The sequence below is a fragment of the Lepidochelys olivacea genome (assembly GCF_965140295.1).
Source record: "Lepidochelys olivacea isolate rLepOli2 genome assembly, chromosome: 28".
Lineage (NCBI taxonomy): Eukaryota > Metazoa > Chordata > Testudines > Cheloniidae > Lepidochelys > Lepidochelys olivacea.
Window position 1 is genome coordinate 1,495,198 of NC_140438.1, and position 27,969 is coordinate 1,523,166.

At 56.0% G+C, this 27,969-nt stretch overlaps 1 protein-coding gene across 2 annotated transcripts; it reads left to right on the forward strand.

The window, feature by feature from the left end:
- Nucleotides 1-1,035: 1,035 nt before the first annotated feature.
- Nucleotides 1,036-27,838, forward strand: FXR2 (FMR1 autosomal homolog 2). 2 transcript variants are annotated; one of them, XM_084616229.1, is made up of 17 exons: nucleotides 1,036-1,308; nucleotides 16,885-16,937; nucleotides 20,183-20,276; nucleotides 20,368-20,439; nucleotides 22,005-22,153; nucleotides 22,630-22,723; nucleotides 23,043-23,159; nucleotides 23,432-23,620; nucleotides 23,711-23,789; nucleotides 24,314-24,423; nucleotides 24,510-24,596; nucleotides 25,111-25,324; nucleotides 25,542-25,721; nucleotides 26,487-26,687; nucleotides 26,801-26,896; nucleotides 27,244-27,350; nucleotides 27,460-27,838. In XM_084616229.1, the coding sequence occupies exons 1-17, from the start codon at nucleotides 1,258-1,260 to the stop codon at nucleotides 27,538-27,540; spliced, it is 1,974 nt and encodes a 657-aa protein (XP_084472355.1). In that variant the 5' UTR covers nucleotides 1,036-1,257; the 3' UTR covers nucleotides 27,541-27,838. The 2 variants fall into 2 exon arrangements, with proteins under 2 accessions (XP_084472355.1, XP_084472356.1); XM_084616230.1 differs by having other exon boundaries at nucleotides 1,039-1,308; nucleotides 23,450-23,620.
- The last annotated feature ends 131 nt before the right edge of the window (nucleotides 27,839-27,969 follow it).

The following is a 27,969-nucleotide window of genomic DNA, read 5'->3' on the forward strand; positions in this document are numbered from 1 at the left end:
AGCGTAGAGACCCCCCCGCCCCGCCCCAGAGCGCCCCAGAGCGCCCCCCGGTGGGAGCGTAGAGACCCCCCCGCCCCGCCCCTAGAGCCCCCCCGTGGGAGCGTAGAGACCCCCCCGCCCCGTCCCGCCCCAGAGCGCCCCCCGGTGGGAGCGTAGCCCTTGGAGGGCTGTGGGTTATGAGGGTGCTCGGGGGGATTTTGGGATGGGGGGGGCTCAGGCCCAGGGCATTGTGGGATACGGGGGGCTTGGGGCCCAGGGGGTTATGGGATACGGGGAAGGGGCTCGGGCCCCTTTTCCCCCGTATCCCATAACGCCACTGGTGCTGGGGTGGGGAGATTCGAACCTGTGACGTTAAGGTGCCTGGGGGGAGGGGACTGTTTGGTAACTGTCATGGTGGATTGACATCCGGGGTCAGCCAATCAGAAGAGCGGCTGAGAACGGCGGGGGCGGGCCTCGTTCTGTGATTGGCAGTTATGGGCGTGGCCTTGGCGTCGGGCGTTTCCCGCCCTCGGTGTCGGAGGGGGAGAGGCAAGGGGGCGCCGCAAATGCTGGCTGGAAGAGAGAGGCGCCTCCTGACTGGTCAACGGAGGTAAAAGGCGGCCTCGTGATTGGTTGCAATGGCGAAGGGGCGGGGCAGGGCTCATCGGGGCGTCGCTGAGACTAGGAGGGGCCGGCGCCTGCGTATTAATCCCGCCGCCGCCATTGGCTTCCCCCCCCTCCCCACCAACCACCCGGGGCTCCCACTGCCGCCTCCTGATTGGCCGCCGGGGCGCGCGCGCGCGGGGCGCAACGGCGGCCCCGACGGCGCCCACCCTTTCCGCCGCCTCCCATTGGCCGCCCGCCGCTGGGCCCCCCCGTCCTGCCATTGGCCCGCGGCTCCGGGGCGGGCTCCCGCGGCTCGGGGGCGAGGCGCGCGCGCCCCTCCCCTCCCTGCGCCTGCGCGCGGGCGGGCGGGCGGGCGTGTGCGCGCGCGCGTCGGCGGGGCGGGGCGGGGGGGGGGCGGCCGCTCGCGCTCGCGGTGTGAGGCGGCGGCGGCGGCGGCGTGAGGAGGCGGCGGCGGCGGCAGGTCGGGTCGGTCCCTGCCTCACGGTGGCGGAGCCGGAGCGGCCCGGGGCGCCTCCCATCCCCCCCCCGCTGCGGGGCTCCCCTCAGGCCGGGCCCGGCGGCGGCGGCGGCGGCTCGGCGGCCGGGAGGCTCCGGCCCGCGGCGGGGCCCGGGCCCCTCCCCGGGGGTGCGGCGGCGGCGGTGGCCGGGCCCATGGAGGGGCTGCCCGTGGAGGTGCGGGGCTCCAACGGGGCCTTCTACAAGGTGAGGGGGGCGGGGCCGGCGGGCGGGCGGGGGGGGGGAACTGGGAAGGTCCCGTGGGGGGGGGCGCAGCAGGGAGGCCCCAGGGTGGGGAGTGGGGGAGGGGGTGGCGGAGAAGCGTGATGGGGGTGGGGCGGTCCCCCCCGGTGGAGGGGGGGGGATGTAGAGTGGGGGGGAGGGGTGTGATGTGGGGGGCAGTGGAGGTCCCTCTGGGGAGGGGCAGAAACGTGATGGGGAGGGGGGAGGTCCCCTGGTGGAGGGGGTATAGCGCTGGGGAGGGGTTTGGGGGCAGGAGTATGATGGGGGTGGGGGAGGGGAGGTCTCATTGGAGTGGGGAGGTCCCCCCAGTGGAAGGGGGGGTATGATGGGGGGGCAGTGGAGGTCCCACGTGGGGATAGGGAGGGGGTGGGGGGGAGAGGCATGCTCGGGGAGGGGGGACAGGATGTGAGGGGGGAGGTCCCCCGGTGGGGGGGTTTAGAGTGGGGGAGGGTTTGGGGGGCAGGGGTATGATGGGGGGGCAGTGGAGGTCCCACTGGGGGGCTAGAGGAGGGGGCTGGAGGGGAGGTGTGAGGATGTGGGGAGAGCAGCAGGGAGGTCCCAGGGTGGAGAGTGGGGGCGGGGTATGATGTGGGGGGCAGTGGAGGTCCCATTGCGGGGGGAGAGGAGGGGGAGAGGCATGATCGGGAAGGGGGACAGGATGTGAGGATGGGGAGAGAGGAGTGGGGAGGTCCCACGGGGGGGGGGCGTGTAGAGTGGGGAGGGGGTTGGAGGGAGAGGTATGATGGGGGGAGCGGGCAGGTCCCACGGGGGGGGGGCCGCGGGGAGGAGAGATGATGGGGTGGGTGAGGGGGGATCAGGGAGGTCATACAGGTGCATGGGGGAAGGTGGATGAGAGGAAGGGGGTCTGGAGGTGATGAGGGGGACGGGGGTTAGGGGAGGTAGTAGTGGGGTGTGTGGGGAGGGGGTATGACGGGGTGGGGGAAGGTGGATGATGGCCTGAGGGTGGGTCAGAGGGTGGCAATAGTGGGGGTGAGGCAGAGGGGGGTCAGGTGGGGTTAGAGGAGGTAATAGTAGGGTGTGGAGGGTAGCATATAATGGGATGAGGGAGGGGAGGTTACATGGCTGTGGGTTTATGATGGGGGTATGATGTGGAAGGCTTATGGGGGGGTCTGTGGGAACATGGTGCTATGGAGGGAGGGGAGGTCATTTGGGGTATGATGGGGATTATGGGGAAGTAACTGGGGAGCGGGACTATGTGGTGGGGGAGGTTTGGGGGTTATTTAGGAGGAAGTAAGGGAACCAGGAAGGTTTTGAGGCAGGGGGTGAACTAGAGAGCGCTAACTGGGGGCCAAGGGGCTTGGGGTAAGATGTGGGGGTAAGGGGGTAATGTGCGAGCTCACGGGAGGACATGAGGATTGGGGGGGGCAGGCTGGGGTGTTTGGTGGCCCCTTGGGCGTGACTGAAGAATCTGGGACTCTGCAGAAATCTGTCGGGACCTGTGGGGGGGGGGTGGAAACCCCCCTTCATTAGCAATGAGGATTTCCTCTCCTAAGGATCTCCTGTGGTCTGTTGCCAGGTCACTGGGGATTGGAGGCCCCCCTAATATAGGGGTGGAGGATCACTAAGCTGGGTAGGCATTCTTAGGATAGCGACCCTGCTTCCTCAATCCTTTTGGGGGGCCCTGACCGTGAGTGGGGCGATCAAAACCTGGAAAAGGGCACCAGTGGGGGGTCTGAGAATGCAGTGTCACTGTGGGGGTGGGGAATCCCAGTTTAGCCTGTGGTGCACTGTGCCTACCTACCTCCCCCTTATCTCTAAGCTCCACATGAGCTTCCCATAACCCCCGCCCCCATTCTTTCCTCCTTTCCCTTTGCACCCCTAGAAGTTTTGCTTTTGCACTGGCTCTTCTCTTCCCTCTCCACTTTCCCTTCCCCTTTTCCATGCTGCCTCCCTTCTAGAACCACTGACAGTTCCTTCCCAGATCATTTCATTTTCCCCAAGACAACGCCTCTTTGCTCCTTCTCAGATGTGTCTCAAAAGCCCAACCCTGCCTCCTAAACCCAGACATCACAGGGGTCAGAGCTCCCTTCCAACAGTGTGGCAGGGTTAAAAATTGACCACTGAGCAGTCGGGTTGTAGCCAGCCTTTATTGTGTGTCAGGGAAAGTGAGAGGCCTGAAACCCTGTCTGAATCAACCAGCTGTTCATTGCAGCCAGTAATTCCTGGCTGCCAGAGTGCCACAGGCAGGTGGATGTGTCTTGTACGGGGATCCAAAGTCACCTGACCAAACATAAAGAGTCCCTGGTCACAACTGAAACCGACAAGACAGGAAGGATTGTGATTCCCATCTCCCAGATGGGGAAACTGAGGCTCAGATTTGTTGACTTGCCTGTGGTCGCGCAGCGGGTCTCTAACCCTGATTTCCCGATTCCTTTCTCTTGCAGCAGCACCCAGGTTCAGAGCCCCTTTGCAAACATACACTGATTGTAGGGTGCAAAGCATGAGGATTGATTTCAACGTACTTTGTGGCACTGAACGCCCATATGACGCAAATTCTTACATGCTTTTGGCTTCCCATGCCTTAGCGGACCACAGGAATTATTTAAGTTTATGACCGGCTTCTCCTGTTCCGCATTCATGCTGCCTGCTAACAGGCTATGGATCCAGGTAGTATTTGTGGACAGTCTTGTCTCCTGCAATCTCTTCTCGGTGGTGTGTTTAATTACGCAGATGATACGACTTTCGTTACAGAGCACTTAGGGTTGTTGAGTCAGATTGCTCAATTAGCCAGGCAGGCCTAACCCTACAATTTTGCACTTATGGCACCTCCGTGGCAGAGCAGCGACAGGAGAACCTCTCGTGCCGTCTGAAAATCTGGTCTCCTCATTGAAGTGCTTTATCGTTTAGCTGGTGAAGATGGTCTTGTGGCAAAAGCTGGGACTCTGGAGAGCCAGTTTCAGTTCCTGCCTGTGCCACACGCTTTCTGCAAGATCTTGAGCGTATCACTGTAATCTCTGGGCATCTGTAAAATGGGGCTATTTCTTCCTTTGTCTTGTCTGTTCAGAGCACGCACTGTCTCTTATTATGTGTATGCCTAGCACAGCTGATATCTAGCCCAATCTCCAGTCTCTGACAGTGACTAGTATCAGCTGCTTTTAGAGGCAGGTGGAAGAAACCCTGCCACCTTAGAATAACTTGCCCCCAGATAACCGCCAGTAGAGGTTGTCTTACAAACCCTGCATCTTTGCTGCTGTTCTTATGGATGTGCATGTTGTCTGTATAAATGTCCAATCCTTTTTTCGGTAACTCTTGGGTTCAGCAATATCATGTGGCAGTGGGTTCCACTGGCTAAAGTTTTCCCCATTTGCTCCTGAGCCAGTCTCTTGCTGTGAGACTGTCATGGTGACAGCTGGCACGGAGTCCCAGTGCCGTCATGTGTGTTCCCCTGATGCTCTCATTCATGCTGCTATGGCTGTAATGACCTGTCCGGTCGCTCTTCCCAAAGCCATGGTGGTTATCCTTGTCTGATATCGTTCCACTGAGATTGCAGGCATGGCATAATATGATTTAATCAGGGTTATTAAACCGAGATTGGGACCCCATTTTGCTACGCACCCTAGGTACACATCAAGACAATTTTTGTCCTGAAGAGCTTACAGTCTCAATAAACTAGATAGGGGAGTGATATTTTCCCTGTTTTACACATGGGGAGCTGAGTCTGACTAGTATTAATGTTTTAATATATCAGGCTTTTCATCGGTCAAAGCGCTTTACAGAAGAGGTGTCAGCATCATCCCTATTTTAAAGATGGGGAAACTGAGGCCCAGATAGGGCAAGTGACTTGCCTAAGCTCACCCAGCCCGTCAGCCCCAGATCCAGGAATAGAACCCAGGTCTCCAGTGCTCTGTCCCCCAGTCCAGTGTTTTAATTACAAGCCCAACCTCGGTTCATAGCCCCAAACTCCTCAGCTTGGACGTGACGTGAAACGGCGTTTACTCCTTTTTGACCCATCTCGACAGTAAATTTGCCAAAAGATGACCACCAGGAAGTCCAACAGGGTTAGAAATGAAAGGTTGTCTAAAGCCGCAGCTCTTTTCGAACAGGTCGTAGGGCACTGGATTATGAACCCTGTTAGGACTGTTGCTCTTTCCTGTATTCAGATTTTGAAGCAATGAATGCTTTAGAAAGTGTAATGCTGGGAGAATACCGGGTGCAATTGACTCCACCCATCAATATTTCCTTTCCTTTTTTTGCTCCAAAATTAAAACATTAACAAAAAAAGTTGAGTTAGTATGAGGTTAGCAGCTTGAAGCAAAATATTTTGAAAAACATCTTGATTTTTGGCCCCTAGTGACAGACCTAGATTGTGTTAACATCACAATGACTTTACAATCTATTTCACATATTTCATGTTTATGGCCTTATTCCCACAGCACTTGACCACTTCACAGCTTTTCATATATTTAGCCTCCTTGTGAGGGTAGGAATAGAATAAGATTAGTCCTCTAAATGGGTGTTTTAGTAGCCAGTATTTTCTCCCCTTGAAGGTACTTGTTCACTGTAATCATGTCATCTCTTGATCTTTTTGATAAGTTGAACAGACTGAGGTCTTTAAATTTCTCAATATAAGGCATATTTTCCAGTCCTCTGATCGTTTTTGTAACTCTTCTCTGTACCCTTTCCAACTTTTTTCAACATTTCTTTTAGAAGAATGACTGTCCGTCATATGAAAATCGGGGACATCAAGAATTGAAGTGCCTGAAATCACCCATCATTTTGGCCCAAACCCTATGTCACTTTGATTGCGAATCTCAGTCGATTTCATGTCTGAACAGTTGCAAGGAAAAGACAGAATGTCCCCAGTCTGGTTAATGCTGCAGGTCAGGGTTTCATAATTGAGTAACTTGGAGAGGGGCTTGTCTAGGTTGGTCAGTTTCATGGTTGATCCTAATCTGTTTTGTTAACAGATTCTCTCCTAGGTTAGCATTTTGCTGTTGTGTCGAAGCTTTAAATAGAGTTTGAGTTGAAGTTTGCTTTAGTTTCAACAAATGTTTGTCATGTTTTCTTGCAGCCCCAGATATTTGGATCTAAGCTTTCCATTAAATTAGAACAAGATGTCAGTAATTTTAGCTCTTGTGATGTGTTTCTTTCCTATGTTGGAAGAATTTGAGGATTGTCCTGTTGTAGAAACCCGTACCTTCTCTCACGTCACCTACCCAGCTTTCTCTCTTGGCAAGTCATTCCATCGCTGTGCTTCATTTGTCCCTTTGAGAGGAGCATCTTTTTCTCCCACCCTTTGTTTGCCTTGCCAATTTAGATGAGGTGGTCTTTGGGGCAGGACTGTTTCTTCCTGCATTGCATGTATGTATTGCTCCTAGCACAGCGAAGCCCTGATCTTACTAAATGCTGCTGTAATAATATCCAAATAATATCCCCGGAGGTCTACAGACTGTCTTACATATCCAGGGGGTTCCGCGCCTCCATTTGAAATTGTTTAGGGGTCGACAAATGAAAAATGGTTGGAAACCACTATAATTCGCAATGCCTTCTTTGCTTTTAGGTGTGTATTGTGCAAAAGGAGTAACTTTTAGGTGCTTTCTTAGACTGTCTTTAGCTTTCTTACACTGTCTTAAAAAAGGTAGATTTCGCATCGAACCCTCCATAAATTTCAAAACATCATCGACCCAGCTGTTTTTAATCTTTGATCATATTTTGTCCCTGGGAGCTAAGAATCAATTGTGTTGGGATTTTTTTCAGAGCAGACTTGCCTGTTTTATCTCCTTCTAGTACTTTCTCATCAGCCATGAGTTGCTACAAGAATCTGCACCTGCTCTTGATTTTTATTAACTTAGGTGCTTTTAAGGGGCAAAGTTGCCTCTCTGAAACTGGGATTATGTTAAGCACCACCACGTGTTGTCAATGATCTCAGTAAGAAAGTAACTTTTTCTTAGTGACATCTGGCAACACTTTGAGCGGGTCCCTGGTTGTAGGAATTTGAGGATCGGTGCCGTCCTTATGAAACAGCGAAGCAAAGACGAGAATTGGATATCTGTAAATAGTACCGCACGTTCGGAAAAAGCGAGAGCTATGGGATGTTGCAGTAACCTGATCTGGGCCAAAGGGGTGTGTGGTATTGTCTCCACTTTGCCACAGGGCTAATTTTAGACCTCTCTTGCCCCACGGGAGAACAGTCGAACACGAACCGGTGTCTGGCATCCGCGGGTCTGCAGATCAAAGGTGTAAAAAATTCTTCATGGGCTAATTCTCTGCTTAGAAAGGGGGAAGAAAGGCTTTTTTCAACTGACCTGCCTGCTTTTGTTAGCCTTGCTGCTTCTGCCTTCCTTCTGCCTTTCATGAGTGGAGGGTCTCTGATTCCCATCCGACTTTCGTTCGCGTTTAAAGTGAAGGTTCTCTGGAGTTTTGCGAGTGAGAGTTAAGAAGATTTCAGAGGTTATTTCCCCTTCCTATACTTCACTGCCCAAGTCCCCTTTTGGTTTAAGTAATAGCAACCTGTCATCACTCGCTTATTCCACCAAAATCCGGCCCCCTCGGGGAAGTTTGGTGGCCTTTTAGATAGAGCCTCAGACTGGGCATCGAGAGATCCGAATCCTATTCCTGGCTTGGCCACGGGCCTGCTGGGTGACCTTGGTTAAGTCATTTCACTGCTCCATGCCTCGGTTTCCCCATCTGTAAATTGGGGGCAATGATTTGGATGCCTCCTCTGTAAAGCCCTTTGACCTCTAGTGATGAAAAGCACTAGATGGTCTTGTTTGATTAGCCTCATTTGACATTTAACTGCTCTTAGAGTTAGTTTTCCTTGTATCTACCCTAACCCTCCCTTGCTGCAGATTAAGCCCGTTGCTTCTTGTCCTGCCTTCAGTGGACATGGAGAACAGTTGGTCCCCATCCTTTGTAGAACATATTTGAAGACTTTTATCAGGTATTCACATCCCCCACCCTCCCCAGTCGTCTTTTCTCAAGACTTAAACGTGCCTGGTTTTTTTAACCTGAGCATAGGTCAAATTTTCTAAATCCTTGATCATTTTGGGTGCTCTCCTCTGGACTCTCTCCAGTTTATCCACACGTTTCCTAAAGTGTGGGCACACACAAATGGACACAGCACTGCTGCTGTGGCCCCCCCAATGCCAAGTAGAGTGGGATAGCTACCTCCCGTGTCTTACGAGCGACACTCCCATTAAGACCCCCCCAGAATGATGATAACCTTTTCTTTCAACCGCGTCATGCTGTTGACTCATATTCCGTTTGTGATCTCTCGGTGCACTTCCCCCTGTTCCACTGCACCAAATACAAACTGGATCACTCTTAGGGCCTCTTGCCATTTAGATACGCAAAGCTACCACCTTGTCGTCATCCCTGCTAGGTACAGGTTTGCCCGCGTTGCTTCGGCATGCTCATAACGCTTGCAACTCTGCAGTAAGAACGCTGTAATCAAGTGTCATGCTTCATGTTTTCAGCATGTTGCCTCCGGGGTCAGGAAGGAATTGTTTTCCCCATAGCACAATTGGCTAGACATATTCAGGGTTGGGTTTTTTTGGCCTTCCTCTGAAGCATCAGAGATTGGCCACAACTGGAGACAGGATGCTGGATGGGGTGGACCAGTGCTCAGAGGTGGTACAGAAAGTCCTTTCTAGTGGCTTGGCTGGTGTGTTTTGCTCCTTTGCTCAGGGTCACACTGATTTCCGCATTTAGGGTCCGATCAGATTGGCAGGGATTTTTTTTTGGGTGTGGGGGGGTTCGCCTTCTGGGGTCAACTGGGTATGTATATCACCCAATCGTTTTGCTGCCATAGCAGGGGCCATGGGCACCGGTGGCCCTTTGGCCTCTCCTGTTCTCTCACTGTGGTGCACAGTTTAGTCTCCCGAGGACTGAAATGCTTCGGTTAAGCAAAATTGGGCTCAAGGTAGTGGTATGCGGGTGGGTTTCCGTGGCCTGCGTTAGATCATACAGCCTGAGCTTGGGTTTAACGCCCCTGCCTGGCCTTCAACTCTGTTAAACTATGAAAATCCCTCCTTCTGTATGGTGCCTGAGATGACTGGAAGATCTCTGAGCGCAGAAGGCTCTTCAATCCAACAGACTAAAGTGGAATCAGATCTGATGGCTGGAAGCTGAAGCTAGACTGGGAACAGGGGGCAGGTTTTTAGCCCATCAGGGTCATTACCCATTGGAGCAGCTTCACAAGGGGCATGGCATACATGGGCCGGAGGTGGGTATACTTAATCCTGCCTCGGTGCAGTGTTTCTCAGTGACCGGTCTGTGGACCGTCGCTGGTCCCTGAGATCTCGCTGACCCAGTTTAGGAAGGCAGCAAGCCAGTATCAAAAAGGTTAAAAGACACTGGACTTGATATCTTGTTGAGGTCCCTTCCAGCACGACGTTTCTGTTTTTGTGGTGGATTTGTCCATCTCTTGGAATTTTTAAATTGACGTATAACTGGGTTCAAAAAAGAACTAGATAGGTTCATGGAGGAAAGGTCCATCAAGGACTGTTAGCCAAGATGGTCAGGGATGCAACACCATGCTCCTAAAATGTCCAGTTGCCAGAAGCTGGGACTGGACAACAAGGGATGGATCACTCGAAAATGCCCCAGTTCTGTTCACTCCCTCTGAAGCATCTGGCCCTGTCTGTTCCCTGCCAGAAGACAGGTTAGTGGGCTAGATGGACCATTGGTCTGACCCCAGTATGGCCGTTCTTACGAGATGGAATATCTTTCTAAAAGAGATGTTCTTAGTTCAGTCACAAATGTGTTGGGATCGATGTAGGAATCACTGGCTGAAATTCTCAGGTGTATGTTGCGTAGGAGGACAGACTAAGAGAAAGATTAAGACCAGAGGGGATTGATCTAATGCTGACGGCGACTAGACTGGTGGCGACTATCGGGCTTGAAGCACAAAGTGCTAGTTTGCCCTCCTTCCCTTTGGTCCATAATTTCCCCTGATGTCTCCTCACAGTCCTAGATTGTGAGCAGCACAACAAATCTTTGTGGCTAGAAGGGACCACTAGAGAGAGTCTGACTTCCTGTATTTCATCTGGGGACTCCTGTATTGAGGCCAATAATTTGTGGTGGATTAAAGCATCTCTTCCCGAAAGACAGCCATCCGTTCTTGATATGAAGGCCTCAGGAGGCGGAGAATCCACCGCCTGGGACTTTGTTCCAGGGTTAATCGCGCTCACTGTTAAGAGTTTGTGCCTTATTTTTAACTTGACTTTGTTTGGCCTTAGTTTCCGGCCGTTGGTTCTTGTTCTGCCTTTCCGTGCTAGGTTACAAAGCCCTTTAGCCTAAGTACCCACATGGAGAAAATATCAGATACTAAACACCATGATCAAATCACCTGTTTGATCTTCTCTAGTCTTCTTAAGTCTCTCGCTTGTTTTCCAGGTTTGGGATAATTTGTGTGGTTCTTTGCTGCACCATCTCCAGGGTTCAACCTTTATTTTAAAAAAGGTGGATGCAAGAACTGAATGCAGTGTTCCACTCTTGGTCTCACTGAGTGACCCTGATCTTGCAGGGTTTGAAACTTGTCTGGTTAATAGAGCCAGTGGCTTGAAACCTTAGCTTAGTTTATTTAATGGGCTCTCAAACTGGGGGTTTTGGTCACCGCGAGAAGGATGTGGGAGGCTAGCACGACAGTGTTCCAGTTCTCCGTAGCTAGCTAGAGACGGGAAGCTCCTGAAACTTTCATGGACGATCCCAAAACTCTCTCCTGTCTCGGCATAGGGTCGCCGCATGCAAAAGGCCGACACGCTGTTTATTTTAGACCCCAGCAGTGTGTTCAGAAGGGGGGGGGGTGTGGGCTCCGAGTGGAAAGTGGAGATAAAATGTGCCACTTTGGTATGAGAGGGGAGCTGATTTGCTTCATGCTGAATGAATGATAAATGAGACGCCGTTTGCCAGTCAGTTGACTAACTTGGGAATGACACTAGCTACATATATACCCTCAGGCACAACTGCATTTAAAGGGGACCTGCTTGAGACAAATATAGAACTGTTACTCCTAGAGGATTTAATTACCATCTGTGGATTGGGGGGGTAAATGTGTGGTGGTGCTGGGGGGGGCGGAAGGGGGCAGGGGGTGATCAGTTCCTCTGGTTAGATCAAGATTTGCAAAGCGAACCCCCTCCCAACTTAGCATCGTCCGCAAATTTTATAAGCACCCTCTCCACTCTGTTATCCAAGACATTCATGAAAGTATCTGATCGTAAGTGACTCGGCGCTAGATGCCCCCTCTTCCCAAGTTTGGCAGCGAACCATTGATAACTGCTCTTTGGGTACAGTCTTTCAGTTGGTTGTGCACCTTCATTTAGACCACGCTGCCCTAGTTTGCTTTTGAGGATGCCATGTGAGACGGTGTCAAAAAGCCTTCCTGAAATCAAGGGATATCTCCTCTACAGCTCTCTCAGAACAGAGTCCCTGCCCCAAATTGTATACAGCAGGGAACAGAAGTTGTATGGCGGGCCATGAATGCTCACAAAATTGGGGTCGGGGTGCAGGAGGGGGTGAAGGCTCTGGTTGGGGGTGCGGGCTCTGGGGGGGGGGGGGCTGGGGAGTTTAGGGTGTAGGGGGTTGCTCCGGGCTGGGACCGAGGGATTCGGAGGGGGATCAGGGTTAGGGCACGAGGAGAGGCTCAGGGGTGCAGGCTCCGGGCCGCTGCTTCCAGGAGCCACTTGAGGTAAGCGCTGCCATGTCCCCCCTCCGGCTCCAACGTGGAGCTGCAGCCCTGCACTGCCCTGTCTGCAGGCGCTGCCCCTGCAGCTCCCATTGGCCGCAGTTCCCAGCCAATGGGAGCTGTGGGGCAGCATGCGGAGCAGAGGCCTCTGGCTGCCCCAACATGAAGGAGCAGGAGGGGGGACCATGCCGCTGCTTCTGGGAGCCACATGGAGCGGCTCCCAACCCTGCTCCCCAGCTGGAGCGCCGGAGCGGGGCAAGCTCGAGGCCCGGCTTAAAACGGCTGGCGGGCTGGATCTAGCCCACGGGTCATAGTTTGCCTGCCCCTGGTTTACAGTCTGTATGATGAGACAACAGATGGATCCAGTCAGACAAGGGAGTACAAGGAAACAATATTGAGTTTAAGGAGGGGTGTGAAGGAGGTTATGTTAGGTTTTTTTTGCGGGGGTGTACGGAGAGCTCCTCCCAAGCATGAGGGGCAGCATGGGAGAAAGCATGAAGGTGTGCCTTTGAAATTTAACAGGTGGTTTGGAAGCTGGCATTGTGCGCTGATTGGAAGCGAGTGTTGACATCTTGATAGCAAATAGTTTCACCTGGAAAGATCCCATCTCTAATACAGATATCTTAGAGGTACCTAGGGTAATATTGGCCTCTGTAGTAACTTGTCCAGGGAAATAATTGTTCTTGCTCAAGTCCTGCTTCCCTGATCTTTGATGTTTGAACTCTGAAGTCAGGATTGTCTGATGCCCTGTTCAGAATTAGTGCCGGAGTTCCTGCGTTGGTTGATTCACAGATTGTTTTCTAGCACTTAGAGGAGCGTTGAGCTGCTTTTGTTTTCGACAGTTGGCATCTTCTGCATGAGTCTCGAAACTTCTGTCTCGCAGATCATGTTTTACCGTTCCCAGTGGTGAATCCCCCTTAAAGACCAGCGAGTCAGAAAAGCACCTGGCGTGAAACCTGTCACGTGTGGGGCTCTGTATTCAGAAACAATGAGAGGAAAGCGAGCTATGGGGCTGAGATTCCAATCTCGCTCCCTGTAACTTTGGGCCGTGGCTTCATTTCTCTGTGCCTCCCTTCCCTATATGTAAAAACCTCTGATCTCCTGAGGAATTCTCCGTGTCTTGATGGCTTCCAATCAGGACTGTTTCGGCTAAAGATATGTTTTAGCCTGGCACAAGTTACTGGACTCAGGATGACTGGGTGAAACTGAACTGCTTCCGATATAATGTCATGCTAGGTGATCTAATGGTCTTTTCTGGCTTTAAACGCTCTGAACTTAACTTTGGTGCTGTCATTTGTTTCTGTTTATATATTATCACTCCCATCCCATAATACTGAGCACCTCCTGGGAAGAGATAGCTTTATCCTCTGGAAGGGAGGGAAATATGATCTTCATTTTGTGGGTGGGGAAACCGGGGCACGGACAGTTAAGTGGCTTTCCCAGAGTCAGAGCTGGGAATCTGAGTCAGACCGGAGTCTCAATCCAGAGCCTTAATCATGAACCCGTTTGCAGAATTAGCTTCTGGCTGAGGTGGTGGTGAGTATGGGGGAGCGTCTCTCTAAGCCCCTGTTCACCAGTGCAAATGAGGCATTCCTGGTATCAGACGCCGAATGAGTGTGTCCAGAAGGTGTTAAAACAGCAGGAAAAGGGAATTGGCTCTGGATTTTGTAGTCCCTATAAAAAATATAAAAAATTTGTTGGCAGTGTTTAGCGACCCAACTGGGATGAGGGCCCCGTCCTACGGAACACAGAATATATTGTAATGCCTTTCTGGAAATCAACGGTGGTGCCTTATCTGGAGATGACCTTAAAAAGGAGGTGGCAGAGTTAGAGGGAGTTCAGAGAAGGGCCATGAAAATGATTAATAGCCTGGGTAACCTCTCATGTGAAGAGAGATGAAAGCCGGAATGGCTCATTAGCCGTTCCTGTCAATCGCTGGCCACCGAACCCCGCCGTCACCCTGTATTGAGCCGACGGCCTGGATTAGACTAAAGCGTTACAGCCCTCAGGAGGTTACCCTGTTGTGTGCCAGAGGCAGAGAACAGGAGCTGATGGAGTTGACACCAGTGCCCAAGGCAGGGAATTAATTAGGTGAGATGTACCCAGATGATCCTAGCAAGCAACCTGCCCCCCAAGCTGAAGAGGAAGGTGAAAGCCCCCCAGGGTCCCTGTCAGTCTAACCTGGGGGAAGATTCCTTCCCACCCCTGAAAATGGCAATCAGTTTGTTGTGGGATTGTTACCTGAGAAAAGGGATTTGTTAAGAGAACACAAGTCTGTAAAGTAATGACTGGGAAAGAGAAGGTAGAGTGGGAGTTTCTCTCTTCCCTGTGTCTCAAAACCATGGCCAGGGGACACCAAACGGAACGGTGGCAAACACAAAAATGAGCAAAGGAATTTTTTTTTTTTCCACACAGCGTGTGATTAGCTTGTGGAACTCGCTGCCACATGAAATTAGTAAGGCCAAGAACTTAGAGGTTTTAAGGCCAGAAGGGACATCCCGATCCAAAAAGGCAGCCCTATGTTGGACTGGATCGATTGTATGATTTTTTCTTTTTCCCCCAGAGGGTTTTACTGGAGACAAGGAAGAGCTGTTTATTCTGGTAGCACGTAGAGACGCCCAAGTGCAAGGCGTTTTAGGGACACAGTAGTCTATGCACCCGATGAAGTGAGCTGTAGCTCACGAAAGCTTATGCTCAGATAAATTGATTGGTCTCTAAGGTGCCACAAGTCCTCCTTTTCTTTTTGCGAATACAGACTAATACGGCTGTTACTCTGAAAGTAGTCTATGGTCTTGGATCTGAACCAATCCACTGGGGAACTGGCCTTGCCCCACGGTCCGTTTCCTCCTTGCTGCTCAAAAGGGGCCTTATTTTAGACTGAGTGCGTCCCTGCTTCTGCAGCAGATGGGTCTTGGGGCTTCACCGCATACTAGTGACAAACAGGCAGCTGTTGGCTGGGACCGGCAGTGGTGCGGGGACAGCACCTGTTCATCCCGTCACCGGTTGGCGAGGCATTCCTGTCCCTGGCCTCGGACTCCAAATGCGGAACAGGATTGCCTGCCCCCCACCCCCACCGCTCCTCACAGAGTCTCCTGGTTGATGCTGATGGCCGGGACTACGATCAAATAGCTCAGGACTTGGGTGCAGTATATGCGTTGGACCCCTTGTGGTGCTCCAGGCCATGCCCCACTTGTCTCCTGTGTTAAGGGCAGCTGTGTGGCTAGTGGGTAGAAAAGGACTGAGAATCGGGCCCCTCAGAGTTCTGATTTTGCTCTTCGTTGTCAGATGACAACTTCGTCTGTTTGTACAATAGGGCTCAAGGCCCCTTGGTGGTGCTGGGTTTTGTACAGGTCTCCAGCCCATATCAGGAGTAGTGCCAGGTGCTGGGTGGGCCTCCTGACTGAGATCTGAGGGGGCTGCCCCCCATTGGGCTGGGCGGGCCTCCTGGCTGAGATCTGGGTGGGCTGCCCCCCAACTAGGCTGGGCACTCCACAGCTGCCATGAAAGACAGTCTCTGCCCCAGAAGAGCTAACGATCGAAATAGACTAAAAAGCTCTTAAATGAGGAACTGAAGGCACGTACAGTGTCAGTGGCAGACCCCGGTTTCAAGCCCAACCCTGACAACACATCCTAGAGATTCCAGCCAAAACTTTCAAGAGACTAGGAGATTTGGGGGCGAGGGAGGCCTGATTCTGCAGGAAGTCCAGCGCATCCACCAAATCTTGCCCAGCACTTCCTGAAAAGCAGGGTGCCCTGTGAGGATGCGTCAAGCGGGGAGAGGGGAAAAGCTACGTATGGTAATCTAAAACCCTAAACACTGTTTGTGGGGAGGGGGATGGTTATAAGTGGAGTGCTGGATTGATACCATCTAGCTCTTAGATGGCGCTTTTCCTTACTAGACCTCAAAGCTCTTTACAAGGGATGTCAGGGTTGTCGTACCCGTTTTATATATGGGGAAACCGAGGCACAAGACACACATGGTTTGTCCAAGGGGGTGAAAGGGATAGCAGCATAGGTCCCCCATATGCCCCCTAGAGATCTGGGGAACCCCTGCAGCTGGAGTGTCTGCATGGATGGAGCAGCAGGTCTGCTGCGCCTCCCCCCTCAACACCACACAGAGCCCTCTGCTGGAATGGGGTTGGCTATGGTTGTGGGGGCCCAGTGCTGCAGGGTTTGGAATTGATACCCCATTGAAATACATGGGACAGTTCCCCTTGCTGAGAGGGATTGGTTCAGGCTCTCTGCAGACTCAGGCAGCCTTGCTGAGTCAGTTATCCCTGGGGCAGTTCACCCTTCTCAGAGCTAGCTGTGTCTGTTACACTCAGGTCACGTTTTCGGGTGTTTCTTCACAACCGTGAGAGCTAGAAACGTAATTTTTTTAAAAAAATAAAATCCTAGATGCTGCTAAAATCACTTGACTCCAGGAACCAGGGCTCTGGACACACGGTTGCAGTGCTGCGATCTTAATTCTGCACGTGGGTGGTGTGTGGCTGGCTGAAGATACAGCAGATTCTGCTTATTAGCAACCCCTTGGTTGCCAGGAGAAAGTTGCAATTATCCACCAATCCCTGCCACTGCCCTGCTCACAGCCTCCCCACCCGGCCCGCAGACCTTTCCCTCCAGTGTAGTCCCTGGACGCAGGCAGGTTTGCAGGGCTGGACCTCGGTACTTTCTGGGGCTGCAGCCTCGCAAACCTGCCCGCAGCTGGGTCCCTTTCTTCCGAGAAAGCCTTCCCATGGCCAATATCCGAATCCCATTAGCATCAAAGTCAATGGAGCGGGCTTGGTTCCCAGCATAACGAAGTCGTTAACCCGATGTTAATATCCGGGTTTGCTGTCAGGCAGAATCTACTGTCCTCAGGATCTCTCACGCGTTCTTCTGTTCTCCCTCCGCAGGGTTTCGTGAAAGATGTGCACGAAGACTCGGTCACGATATCCTTCGAGAACAAGTAAGTATCCGCCGGACGCCCCTGTGCGGTCCTTGGCCTAGCCTCTGTTTGTCCTTGTTCTGAGCTTGGGCGGCTGGGCGAGTCTGGCCTAATTGCTCCCGTAGGGGTGAAATCTGAGAGACCCCTCAGGTGGACGTTTTCAAACAGAGGCCATTATGTTCGCAGCTCCCAATCCTACCTAACTCTGCATCTCCTCTGAAAAAATCATGGCCTTTGTCAGCTGCTTTCAGTGGCTGCTAACTTCTTAAAATGGTTAGGCCACACAGCTGAGTCGGTGGCGGACCCGGGGATAGAACCCAGGCGTTCTGGCCTCCCCAGTCCCTTCCCGTGGCTACCCATTAGACCCCCATGCGCCTTCCAGAGTTGGGGCTATGGTCCGGGGTGTCTGACTCCTAGCCCACCAGACCCTGCTGCCACTTCCCCTAAACGGCAGGCTGGAGGTATCAAATCATCTATTAAGATCGTTAGCGGGACCGGTGTGCACTTGACTTCGGTGCGCCGCTTACGGGGCAAGCTGTTGCTTTCGGTTCCAAGGCCGTGGTGCAAGCGAACGGATTGTAAATTTCAATCCTACGTCGTTCCGTGGCAGGAGGGTCGTTGGCGTGCGACTGTAGGGCCGGTGGGCACGTCATGCAGCCCTGCTGGAGCCGATGCAGAGAGAGATCAGGGTAGAAATGCTGGAATGCCACAGTCCCTGCTTCAGAGCCCTAAATAAAGCTGCTGCACTCAAGGTATCTGACACAGGCCTTGAGGCCCAGCATAACTAGCGGGCTGCCGCTTTTCCAAATTTAGTTCCTGCTGTTCTTTGTGGCATGCGAATGAAACTGACTCACTCTGAATAAGCCAGCCGCCCACCCCGGGGAATGCCTCTAGATTGGCAGCTGTCACTCTCCCACATGGCAGGATTATGTGGATCGATGCTAGGGCGGAGATCTCAGGGCCGCGTTGGGCTCGGCGCCGCTGCCGGTGGCTGCCCTGTTAAATGTTTCTCCTTCCAACCGGCCGGGTTCCTTCAGTGACGGTAGTTTGGCGTTTGTCTCCCCCGGCGGCAGCGAGTGGGAGGAAGCAGCGTCTTGTTTGCAAACCTCGGTGCCTGGTGGGAAAGAAAAGGCAGAAGGCCCGATTTTTAAAACCCTGCCCTCTTCGTGCAGGCATATCAGAGCCCTTAAACGCAGCTTGGTAGGTAGCTGAGAATACAGATGGCATGGCAGACAGGCCAACCCGCAGAAGCAGCCACCTCTGGGATGTGCCGTCTGTTCAGACAGGGACCCCTCACCCAGCACTGAGATGCGGCCACCTCTGGGGTGGACGGTGGCATTTAACAGCCATGGGGTAGGTCAGGAAGCAACGAATGTTCTCCACCCCAAACTGTGCAGGGGTGGTTGGTGTTTAAACAGTCCGTTTGTTCCGTTTCTGTCTAGTTTGCCGGGCGTGTGGTTCTTTAGCCAGGGACCTGAAATGTTTCTGAACCGGTAGCAGGCTAAATGGGGTTTACATCAACTTACGCCACAAACAAACGGCTTTAAACGCAGTTCCAGGCCCCGGCTGCGCCTCTCAGCCGATGTACAAGTAAAAGGCTCCAGTCCCGCCGCTGCTTCTGAGCGGTGGATTTCTCTCTTTCAGCAGCTGATCCCAGGCAAGCGACCTTTCCACCTTTTAAAGCTTCGAAGCGCTGCCGGTTGGATTGAACCTAGCTGCCCTGGATTGGGCGGGTGCAGGGTTTCCCTTCAGTTTCTGCGCTTGCCTAGCTGATTTCGGGGCATCGTGTTCGCTCTGGGGCTCTATTTCGGATCGACCAGGGAAAATTAGTAATGCTGGAGGACTGCCAGCTAGAGCGGCGGCCAGTGCTTCGGGAGACTCACTCCGCGATAGCTCGGCTGTCCATAGTTAGGCTCGGTGGTGTAATTAACCATGGTGGTGTAATTAACCATGCAAATCCCAGTGTAAGTAACCTGCTCACACCTAGATGGTGAGATTACGGCACTGTCGCAGGTTCCTAGAGCTGCACGCTGGCTCCCTCTGCTTCTTGGCTGCGATTCTGTCTAAGCTGGGGGCAGGGGGGAATGAGCCGCGTAGATCCACTGAACGTAGAGGTCACTCCAATCCTCAAATACCTCGCTTGGCTGCGGTGCCCCCCTATGGGGTTTCTAGCAGCGTTGCTGAGCAGGTGAAATTTCCCTGCCGAGACAGCTGTAGCTTCCCCGCCTCCCAACAGCTGTTCACGTCTGCAGGCCTCTGGATTCCCAATCCCAAATACACACACGCATTGCGCTGACCGGGGGCCCCAACCTGAGTCAAGCCGGGCCCTGGGGTTCAAGCCCTATTGCTTGGAAGTGCAGATGCAACCTCGGGCTGGGAGTCCACCAAAAATATCCCGCACACTGACTTTTTGTCCTGCGGGCAATCAAGTTTGGTGGACAGTCATGCTGCACCACGGACAAAGCGGCTGCGTTTTGGGATGACACTGGGACAGTGTAGATGCTGGAACCCCAGGTGGGAACAGTTCCTAGCTGGGGGGTTACAAATGAAGGTAGACGGCACCAGCCCTGAGGACACGGGGTCAGACTAGCGAGAAGCTGAAATGTCTTGTGCCTAAGATACATGGTGGCGTTCAAAGTGTCTGCTTCCTCTCCATCCGAAAGACGCTGACTGAGTCACAAAAAGCCCTGGGCATAAATTAATCATTAAAACAAACAGTGAGGCGAAAATCCCTCTTTAAGCGGAGAACCGAAGCAGCGGAAAGTTAAGCTGGGTTTAGTGGAACGGAAAGTTTATCCCCACCCTGTGTTCAGTGCGCAAAATCCATCTAGTGGCCGCGTGGCGGTTGTCCTATTGCGGTCGCGTCTCAGATTCGCAGGCTGGGACCTGCTGTACGAACATAAATCGAAAAGAGCTTAAGATTTATGTAGACGGCAATCCCAGAATTGCCGGGATGAGGGTGGAAAGGCCGGTTTATAAAGCACTGGACTGGCACCTGGGGAGATGAGTTCGTTTCCATCACGGTCATAGACTCTGGGGTCTTCTCCCCGCTTTCCAGAAGGGGGAACAATCCTTTCTTTGTCTACATAGATGGCAAACTCTCCAAGGCAGGGACTGTCTCCGGCTGTGTGGGTGCCCCGGGGCCTCGTGCTGTCTCTTCACCGTGATCAGGAACGCACACCCATCTTGCTGTGTGTCCCGTCCTATTCCCAACCTGCGGTGCCACCTGCAGGCGAATCCAATCTCGATCTTATGTCTCCTAACAGCTGGCAGCCGGAGCGGCAGATCCCCTTCGGCGACGTACGGCTCCCCCCGCCCACAGACTACAATAAAGAGATTACAGAAGGGGATGAAGTGGAGGTAGGAGGGGTGCTTTTTGGGTGGGGAGGGGTGCCACCATGAGCCCGCTATCCTCACTGGTTTCCCCGCTGACCTATACCCGTCTCTCTAGGTTTATTCCCGAGCCAATGAGCACGAGCCATGCGGCTGGTGGCTGGCGAGGGTCCGGATGATGAAAGGAGATGTAAGTTTCTGAGGATTACCCCCCCCCACCCCCCCGATCACTGGCATCTATCCCAGAATCCTTTGTGCCAGCTCCCGGCGTTTTGTGGGAATTGGTGTCAGGGGCGAGGTTCTAATTAAGATCGGATCTGGTTCAACCAGAAGGGGCAGGCCTGGCTTATGCAGGAAGTAGAGATTAGATGAGCACAGCGGTGCCCTCCAGCCTGAAGATCCGTGAAGGCTCCCTCGTCCCTCTAGGGCAGGGGTGGGCAAACTACGGCCAGTGGACCGGATCTGGCCCACCTGCCATTTTAAGCCAGCCCTCTGGCGTTCCAGCTGGGGAGCAGGGTCAGGGGCCGCTCCACACAGCTCCCAGAAGCAGCGACACTGGTCCCCGCTCCCGTTCCTACGTGTAGGGGCAGCCAGGGGGTTCTGCTCTGGATGCTGCCCCTGCCCCAAGCGCCGCCCCTGCAGCTCCCACTGTCCGGGAACTGTGGCCAATGGGATTTGCAGGGGCGGCACCTGCGGATGGGGCAGCGTGCAGAGCTGCCTGGCCATGACTCCACGTAGGAGCCACAGTGGGGATATGGCTGCTACTTGTGGGAGCCACTTGAGGTAAGCGCCTCCTGGAGCCTGCACCCCAGAGCCTGCACCCCCAGCCAGAGCCCTCACCCCCCTGCCCCAGCCCTGATTCCCCTCCCGCCCTCCAAACCCCTCGGTCCCAGTCCGGAGCACCCTCCTGCACCCCAAACCCCTCATCCCCAGCCCCACCCCAGAGCCTGCACCCCCAGCCAGAGTCTGCACGACAACCCCCTGCCCCAGCCCTGATCCCCCTCTTGCCCCCTGAATCCCTCGGTCCCAGCCTCCTGCACCCCAGAGCCTGCACCCCCAACCAGAGCCCTCACCCCCTCTTGCACCCCAATCCCAATTTTGTGAGCATTCATGGCCTGCCATACAATTTCTATTCCCAGATGTGGCCCTCAGACCAAAAAGTTTGCCCACCCCAGCATAGTCTATAAAAGCAGTATAACCAAGTCGGTCTGTATAAAAGTTTAGTTTGTGCTGACTTGGCTAATGCCTGTTGTAAAACTAGGCAAATCTCTAGATGAGTTGACGTAACCCCTGGAAAACCTCTGCGTACCCCCCAGGGGTACGTGTACCCCCCAGTTGAGAACCCCTGCTCTAGGAGACCCACAATCCTTGGTGCAACCAACTAGATCTTCGTAACCTACTCTGATGTCCGAGCAGGAGTCAGAACCCAGCAGGGGTGACTGGAGCCTAAAAACGGCCCCCTTCCTGACCTCTAATTCCGATGGATCTGAATCGGGTGGGGTTTTTTAATCCCTTAGTGGTCACTGGTCTAATTCTTATCCAGTCCCTCCGTGACTCTTGCTAAGTGCTTGCCTCCATCCTAGCCAGTGGCAGTGAGGTCCACAGGCTAATTCCATCTGAAAACGAAGCGCTGAGCGTAGTTCCCCCACATCCCCCTGGCTGCATCGGAATGGCTCGGCCCATCTTGGGACGTGCGGTCAGCTCTCTCCTCCCCACCCCAAATTTCTGGCTCTCACCCGATCTCTCCCTCCTCAGTTTTACGTCATCGAATACGCAGCGTGCGACGCCACGTACAACGAAATCGTCACGCTGGAGCGGCTCCGGCCCGTCAACCCCAACAAAGTGGCCACCAAGTCTAGCTTCTTCAAATACACCATCGCTGTGCCGGAGGACCTCAAGGAAGCGTGAGTGAGACGGGGATCCTGGGGGGCAGCTACGGGGCCTTGGACAACAGAAAAGCTGCTAGCTTGGCTTTTCCTCCATGGGGAAGGAGCCAGCGACCGGGGCTGTGGTCTGCCCAGTCTCTAGCGTGAGGTAGAGCAGCCCAGAGGCCCCTCTAACTTGGGGCTTGTCTGGGTGGGGAAATAGACCGGCATTATTCTACTGCAGTTATGCCCGGGAATAAGCTATACTGGGCTCTGGGAGGAGGCACGTTCCACACCCCTACCGATCTGCCCCCGACGCAGCAGCTGGGAGCCAGGTCTCCCATCTGGCAATCCAGGGCGCCCGCTACTTTCTTAGAACCAGTCCCCTAATCCAGTTCTGGACCCTGGCGGTCTGGGTTCTATTCCCGGCTTTGCCACAGACTGGACAGATCATTTTGGGGGGTGTCCCGCTGCCCCCGGTCCCCACTCCGCTCACCCGTCCCCTCTCCGCTCAGGTGCTCCAACGAAAACGTGCATAAAGAATTCAAGAAGGCGGTGGGGGCAAACTGCATCTTCCTGAGCGTCGCCAACAGCGAGCTCTTCATCCTGGTGAGCGAGGCATCGGGGGATAGCGGGGTGAGGGGGGTGGGGGCTCGTCGGAGATCGGCCGCAGCGGGGTTGGTTTCGAGGATCCTCTTTCCAGCGGCCCGGATGGTTTGTCTTGCCCACGCCAGGGACCCCCGGTTGGGGGGAGGGGTTCTCCTCGGTCCTGCTGCGACCATTTGGGCAGGTCTCGCCTAGTCACTGCGGCTCCTGTAATCAGGGCTGGCTAGCCGCCCGAGATTCCTGCTGTCCCGGTAGTTCTGGAGGGCGGCGGGGGGCAGTCTGCCCGATCTCTGACCCCGCCCGTCTTCCGCCTCCTTCCCAGTCGACGAACGAATCCACGGTAAAGCGGGCGTCGCTGCTGGGCGACATGCATCTGCGTAGCATCCGCACCAAGCTCATGCTGATGTCGCGGAATGAGGAAGCCAACAAGCACCTAGAGGTGAGGAACCCGGGCGGCGGCCCTCACGCGCTGGGGGGTGGGCGCCGTGGGCCAGCGGGCCTCTGGCTTTCTCCCCACCCGGGCGGGCGCTGGGGGTGGGGAATAGGTGGCTGTACAGGGCCCACCTAGGGCTTCCCCGTTGACACTGGGTTGGATTGCCCGGCCGGTCACCTGACCTGACTCCATGGGGGCGGGGGGGAGTCACGGGACACCGGAGCCAGGGGTCGGCGCTCCCCCCGGCTGCTCCGTTGACTCCCCGCTCTGCGTCCCAGCGCTCTTTCTCTCCCCAGACGAGTAAGCAGCTGGCCTCGGCGTTCCAGGAGGAGTTCACCGTCCGCGAAGACCTGATGGGGCTGGCCATCGGCACCCACGGCGCCAACATCCAGCAGGCCAGGAAGGTGCCAGGCGTCACCGCCATCGAGCTGGACGAGGAGACCTGCACCTTCCGCATCTACGGGGAGGTGAGGGTCGGGCGGGGGCTGGGAGCCAGGACTCCTGGGTTCTCCCCCCAGCTCCAGGACACTGACTTGACCGTTGTCTCCTCCCCACAGACTCCCGAGGCGTGCAAGCAGGCCCGGAGCTACCTGGAGTTCTCTGAAGACTCGGTTCAAGTCCCGAGAAACCTGGTCGGTAGGTGTCACAAGTGCGACCGTGCTCTGTCGTGACCCTCCGGGGGCCCGGCGTTCCTGGGGCATCCCCCGGAGAACAGGGGTGACTTTCCTCGTGATGGGGACCCGGACACATAACCACGGCCCCACCTCTGCACTGCGTTGGAGCGGGCGCCTCAGAGGGAAGTGGGCTCCGAGTGAGAGTGACCACGTGTGCCCCAACCGGTGGAGGGCACCCGATGTCCGTTGGAGTCTGGGGGCCCCCCCCTGCGGTCACCAACACAACATCCCATAAAGGCTCGAACGAAAACCTGGTGTCACACCGGTGGGCGGAGCACCCGGGGGGAGTTGTGTACATACTAAAACTGACGTTCTCTGGGTCTGTCGTTAAACAGGTCGCTCGGAAGTCGGGGGTCTGGGAAAATCCCTTCCACCGGGGAGTGGGGGGCTCTTGTGGGTGTGTGTCACCCTGGGAGGTGGTTAGCTCAGGTCAAAGTGCGGGACCCTGTTGCTCTGTGGGGCTCACCTCTCCGCTCACCCCGCCAGGCAAAGTGATCGGGAAGAACGGCAAAGTGATCCAAGAGATCGTGGACAAGTCGGGGGTCGTGCGGGTGCGGGTGGAAGGGGACAACGACAAGAAAAACCCCCGAGAGGAGGTAAGCGGGGGCGGATCGGAGTGGGGGGTGGCCGGCGGCGGCGTGGGGGGGACGGCCGTGCCGTGATCGGGTCTCCTCTCGCCTAGGGAATGGTCCCCTTCATCTTCGTCGGGACGCGGGAGAATATCAGCAATGCGCAGGCGCTCCTGGAATATCACCTCGCTTACCTGCAGGTAAATCTGGCGCTGCCGAGAACGGGCCGAGGAACCGGGTCGCTCCGCGGGGAGGGCACCCGCCTGAGAATCGGCCAGGGACCCCCGTATTGGGGCGCGTGTTGCGAGCGGGGTCGATGTGGGTGTCGCGCGTGTGTGACAGTCAATCTGGTCCCTGGCTTCTTTGCATGGGTGCATTTGCTAATTCATTCCCCCTTGCGGTGCAGTCACTACTTGGTTCCCCCCGCCAGCCCTTTATATGTGCAGCCATCAATTGGTCCCCTGCCTTGCAGCTGCATGGGTGCCATCACTAATTGGTTCCCCCTTGCAGTGCAGTCACTAATTGGTGTGTCAACCCGCCCCCCCCGCACCAGCCCTTTATAGGTGCAGTCATTAATTGGTCCCCTGCCCCAAGGCTGCATGGGTGCAGTTGTTAATTGGCCCCCTCGCTTGCAGTGCCGTCACTAACTGGTTCCCCCGCCAGCCCTGCATGGACGCTACAGCTGATTGGTTCCCCTTCTCGCCCCGTCCCCAGGAGGTGGAGCAGCTGCGTCTGGAGCGGCTGCAGATCGACGAGCAGCTGCGGCAGATCGGCATGGGCTTCCGCCCCCTCTCCAGCCGGGCCGACAAGGAGCGGGGCGGCTACGCCACGGACGACAGCACCTCCTCCTCCCTCCACGGCACGCGGACGTACGGGGGCAGCTACGGAGGGCGAGGCCGCGGGCGCCGGGGGCCCAACTCCAGCTACGGTAACCTGCCCCCCGGCGCCTTGGCCAAAATCTCCCCTTCTTCGCGGCGGGGGTGGGTTGCTGGATGGGCCATACCCCAGAGGTGGCTGCATTTCAGCAAGACTGTACAGCGCTTGTGTGTCTTGCCTCTCCTAAAGCTTTGGGGATCCCCCCCCATAGTGGGGACTGTCCCCAACAACAGCAGCTCACGCGTCCTCCCCCCGCTCTGTCCTGCCAGGTACGAACTCCGACCTGTCCAACGCCTCGGAGACCGAGTCGGAGAAGAGAGACGACGGCGAGCGAGACCCGCGCCCCGAGGACAGCCGGAGGCGCCCGGGAGTGGGGCGAGGGCGGGGTCCCAACCCAGCACCCCGAGGGGCAGGAGGCAGCAAGTACAACAGCTCCTCCATCAGTTCAGGTGACTGGCTGTGGCTGTTAAAGAGCGGCTGTGCCCCGCCCCAGAGGGGGCTGCATCTCAGGGCCGGGCGAGGGGTCCCTGTGTAACCAGCTGCTGCGCCTTGCCCCAGAGGGGGCTGCATCTCAGGGCCGGGCGAGGGGTCCCTGTGTAACCAGCTGCTGCGCCTTGCCCCAGAGGGGGCTGCATCTCAGGGCCGGGCGAGGGGTCCCTGTGTAACCAGCTGCTGCGCCTTGCCCCAGAGGGGGCTGCATCTCAGGGCCGGGCGAGGGGTCCCTGTGTAACCAGCTGCTGCGCCTTGCCCCAGAGGGGGCTGCATCTCAGGGCCGGGCGAGGGGTCCCTGTGTAACCAGCTGCTGCGCCTTGCCCCAGAGGTGGCTGCATCTCAGGGCCGGGCGAGGGGTCCCTGTATAACCAGCTGCTGCGCCTTGCCCCAGAGGTGGCTGCATCTCAGGGCTGGGCGAGGGGTCCCTGTGTAACCAGCTGCTGCGCCCCTCCCCAGAGGTGGCTGCATCTCAGGGCCTGGCGAGGGGTCCCTGTGTAACCAGCTGCTGCGCCTTGCCCCAGAGGTGGCTGCATCTCAGGGCCGGGCGAGGGGTCCCTGTGTAACCAGCTGCTGCGCCCCTCCCCAGAGGTGGCTGCATCTGTGGCATATAAACAGATGCCATGTTCCAGCATCCTGACTCAGAATGAAGGGGGGTGGGGCTGGGATCCTGGACTCCTGGGTTCTCTGTGCCCGCTCGGTGCTGAAGTCCTCTCTCCCCGCAGTGCTCAAGGACCCGGACAGCAACCCCTACAGCCTGCTGGACAACACGGAGACCGACCAGACGGCCGACACCGACGCCAGCGAGTCGCAGCCCGTCAGCAGCCGCCGACGCCGTTCCCGCCGCCGCCGCACGGACGACGACGCCACTGTGATGGACGGCGCGGCCGAGTCCGACAGCATGTCCGTCAACGAGAACGGCGTGGGTGAGCGGGGGCGGGGAGCCAGGACGCCTGGGTTCTCTCCCCGGGGTGGGGGGGCGGCGCGGGGAGCCCGGGACACCTGGGTTCATCCCCGTCTCTGCTCTCTGCTTTCCCAGAGGACGAATCGAAGCCTCAGAGACGCAACCGGAGCCGCCGGCGCCGTAACCGCGGTAACCGCATGGATGGCTCCATCAGCCGGGACCGGCAGCCAGGTACGGGGGTACGGCGGGGGGCTCGCGAGGGTCTGAATGCCACCGGGGGGGGGCAGGAGCAGCGCTGGGAACCCTTCCTGTGCCGGGTGCTGCCAGCGGGGCCCCATTTGCGGGTCGGATCGGGGGCGTGGCCAGAACTCCCAGCCTCCTGGGAATTGACGCACGCGTTAGCGCAGCCCTGAGGCTGCTCCGGTTTAGCCTGGCGGGCAGCGTAACCCCTGGCGGGCTCGCCGGGCTCCTGGGACCCGGCCCCGCCCCCCGTTGGCGTTCTGTCCTGGCTGTGCTCGCGTCGCGGAGGGTGGGGCCGGCAGCCGTCCGAAACCCAGCGCCCGCTCCCTCCTCCCCAGTGACCGTGGCTGATTACATCTCCCGGGCCGACTCCCAGAGCCGCCAGCGGGCCCCGCAGAAGGAGCCCCGGGAAAAATCCACCGAAGACGACACACTGAGACAAAAGGTAGGGGCGGAGCCGGTGGGGGGGCGGAGCCGGCAGCGGGCGGAGCCTGTCTGGCTGAGGGCGGGGCTTATTCCAAGCCCCTCCTGAGACCACCTCCCTCCCCCTGCAGGCAGAGCCAGCCGGCAAGGTGGCCAACGGGCCGTCGGAGAACGGCGAGGAGCCAGCCGCCATGGTGAACGGGCTGTCGTAAGCGCTGTGCCGGGAGAGCCGCGCCCGCCGCTTCCTCCCCCACCGACCCCCGTCCGCCCTGCTTGCGTCATCGTTAAACACACACCCACCGAGCTCTCGCTAACGAACCATTTATTCAACGATCAATAATGCCTCTCGTGCTTGTCGGAAGCTTGCCAAAGATAGCCAAGCTCGTTCGGCTCCAACCAATCAAGAGACAGGAAACCGTATTTTCTTGCCGGGGGGGGGCAAGGGCGCGGCCCCCCCCAACCCCTCCTCCGGGCAAGGGGCCTCGACAGTAAAAATTAATTCTCTCTTAATTGTGTGTCCGTTTTTGACGACTCCCTTCGAGCCAGGAAAGGGAAACCGGCCGCGGGTCGAAACCGGAGCGGGGATTTTTTTGTGCCTTCTGAGCGCGCGTCGCTTCCCTTCCTTTTTCGTTCGGTTCCTC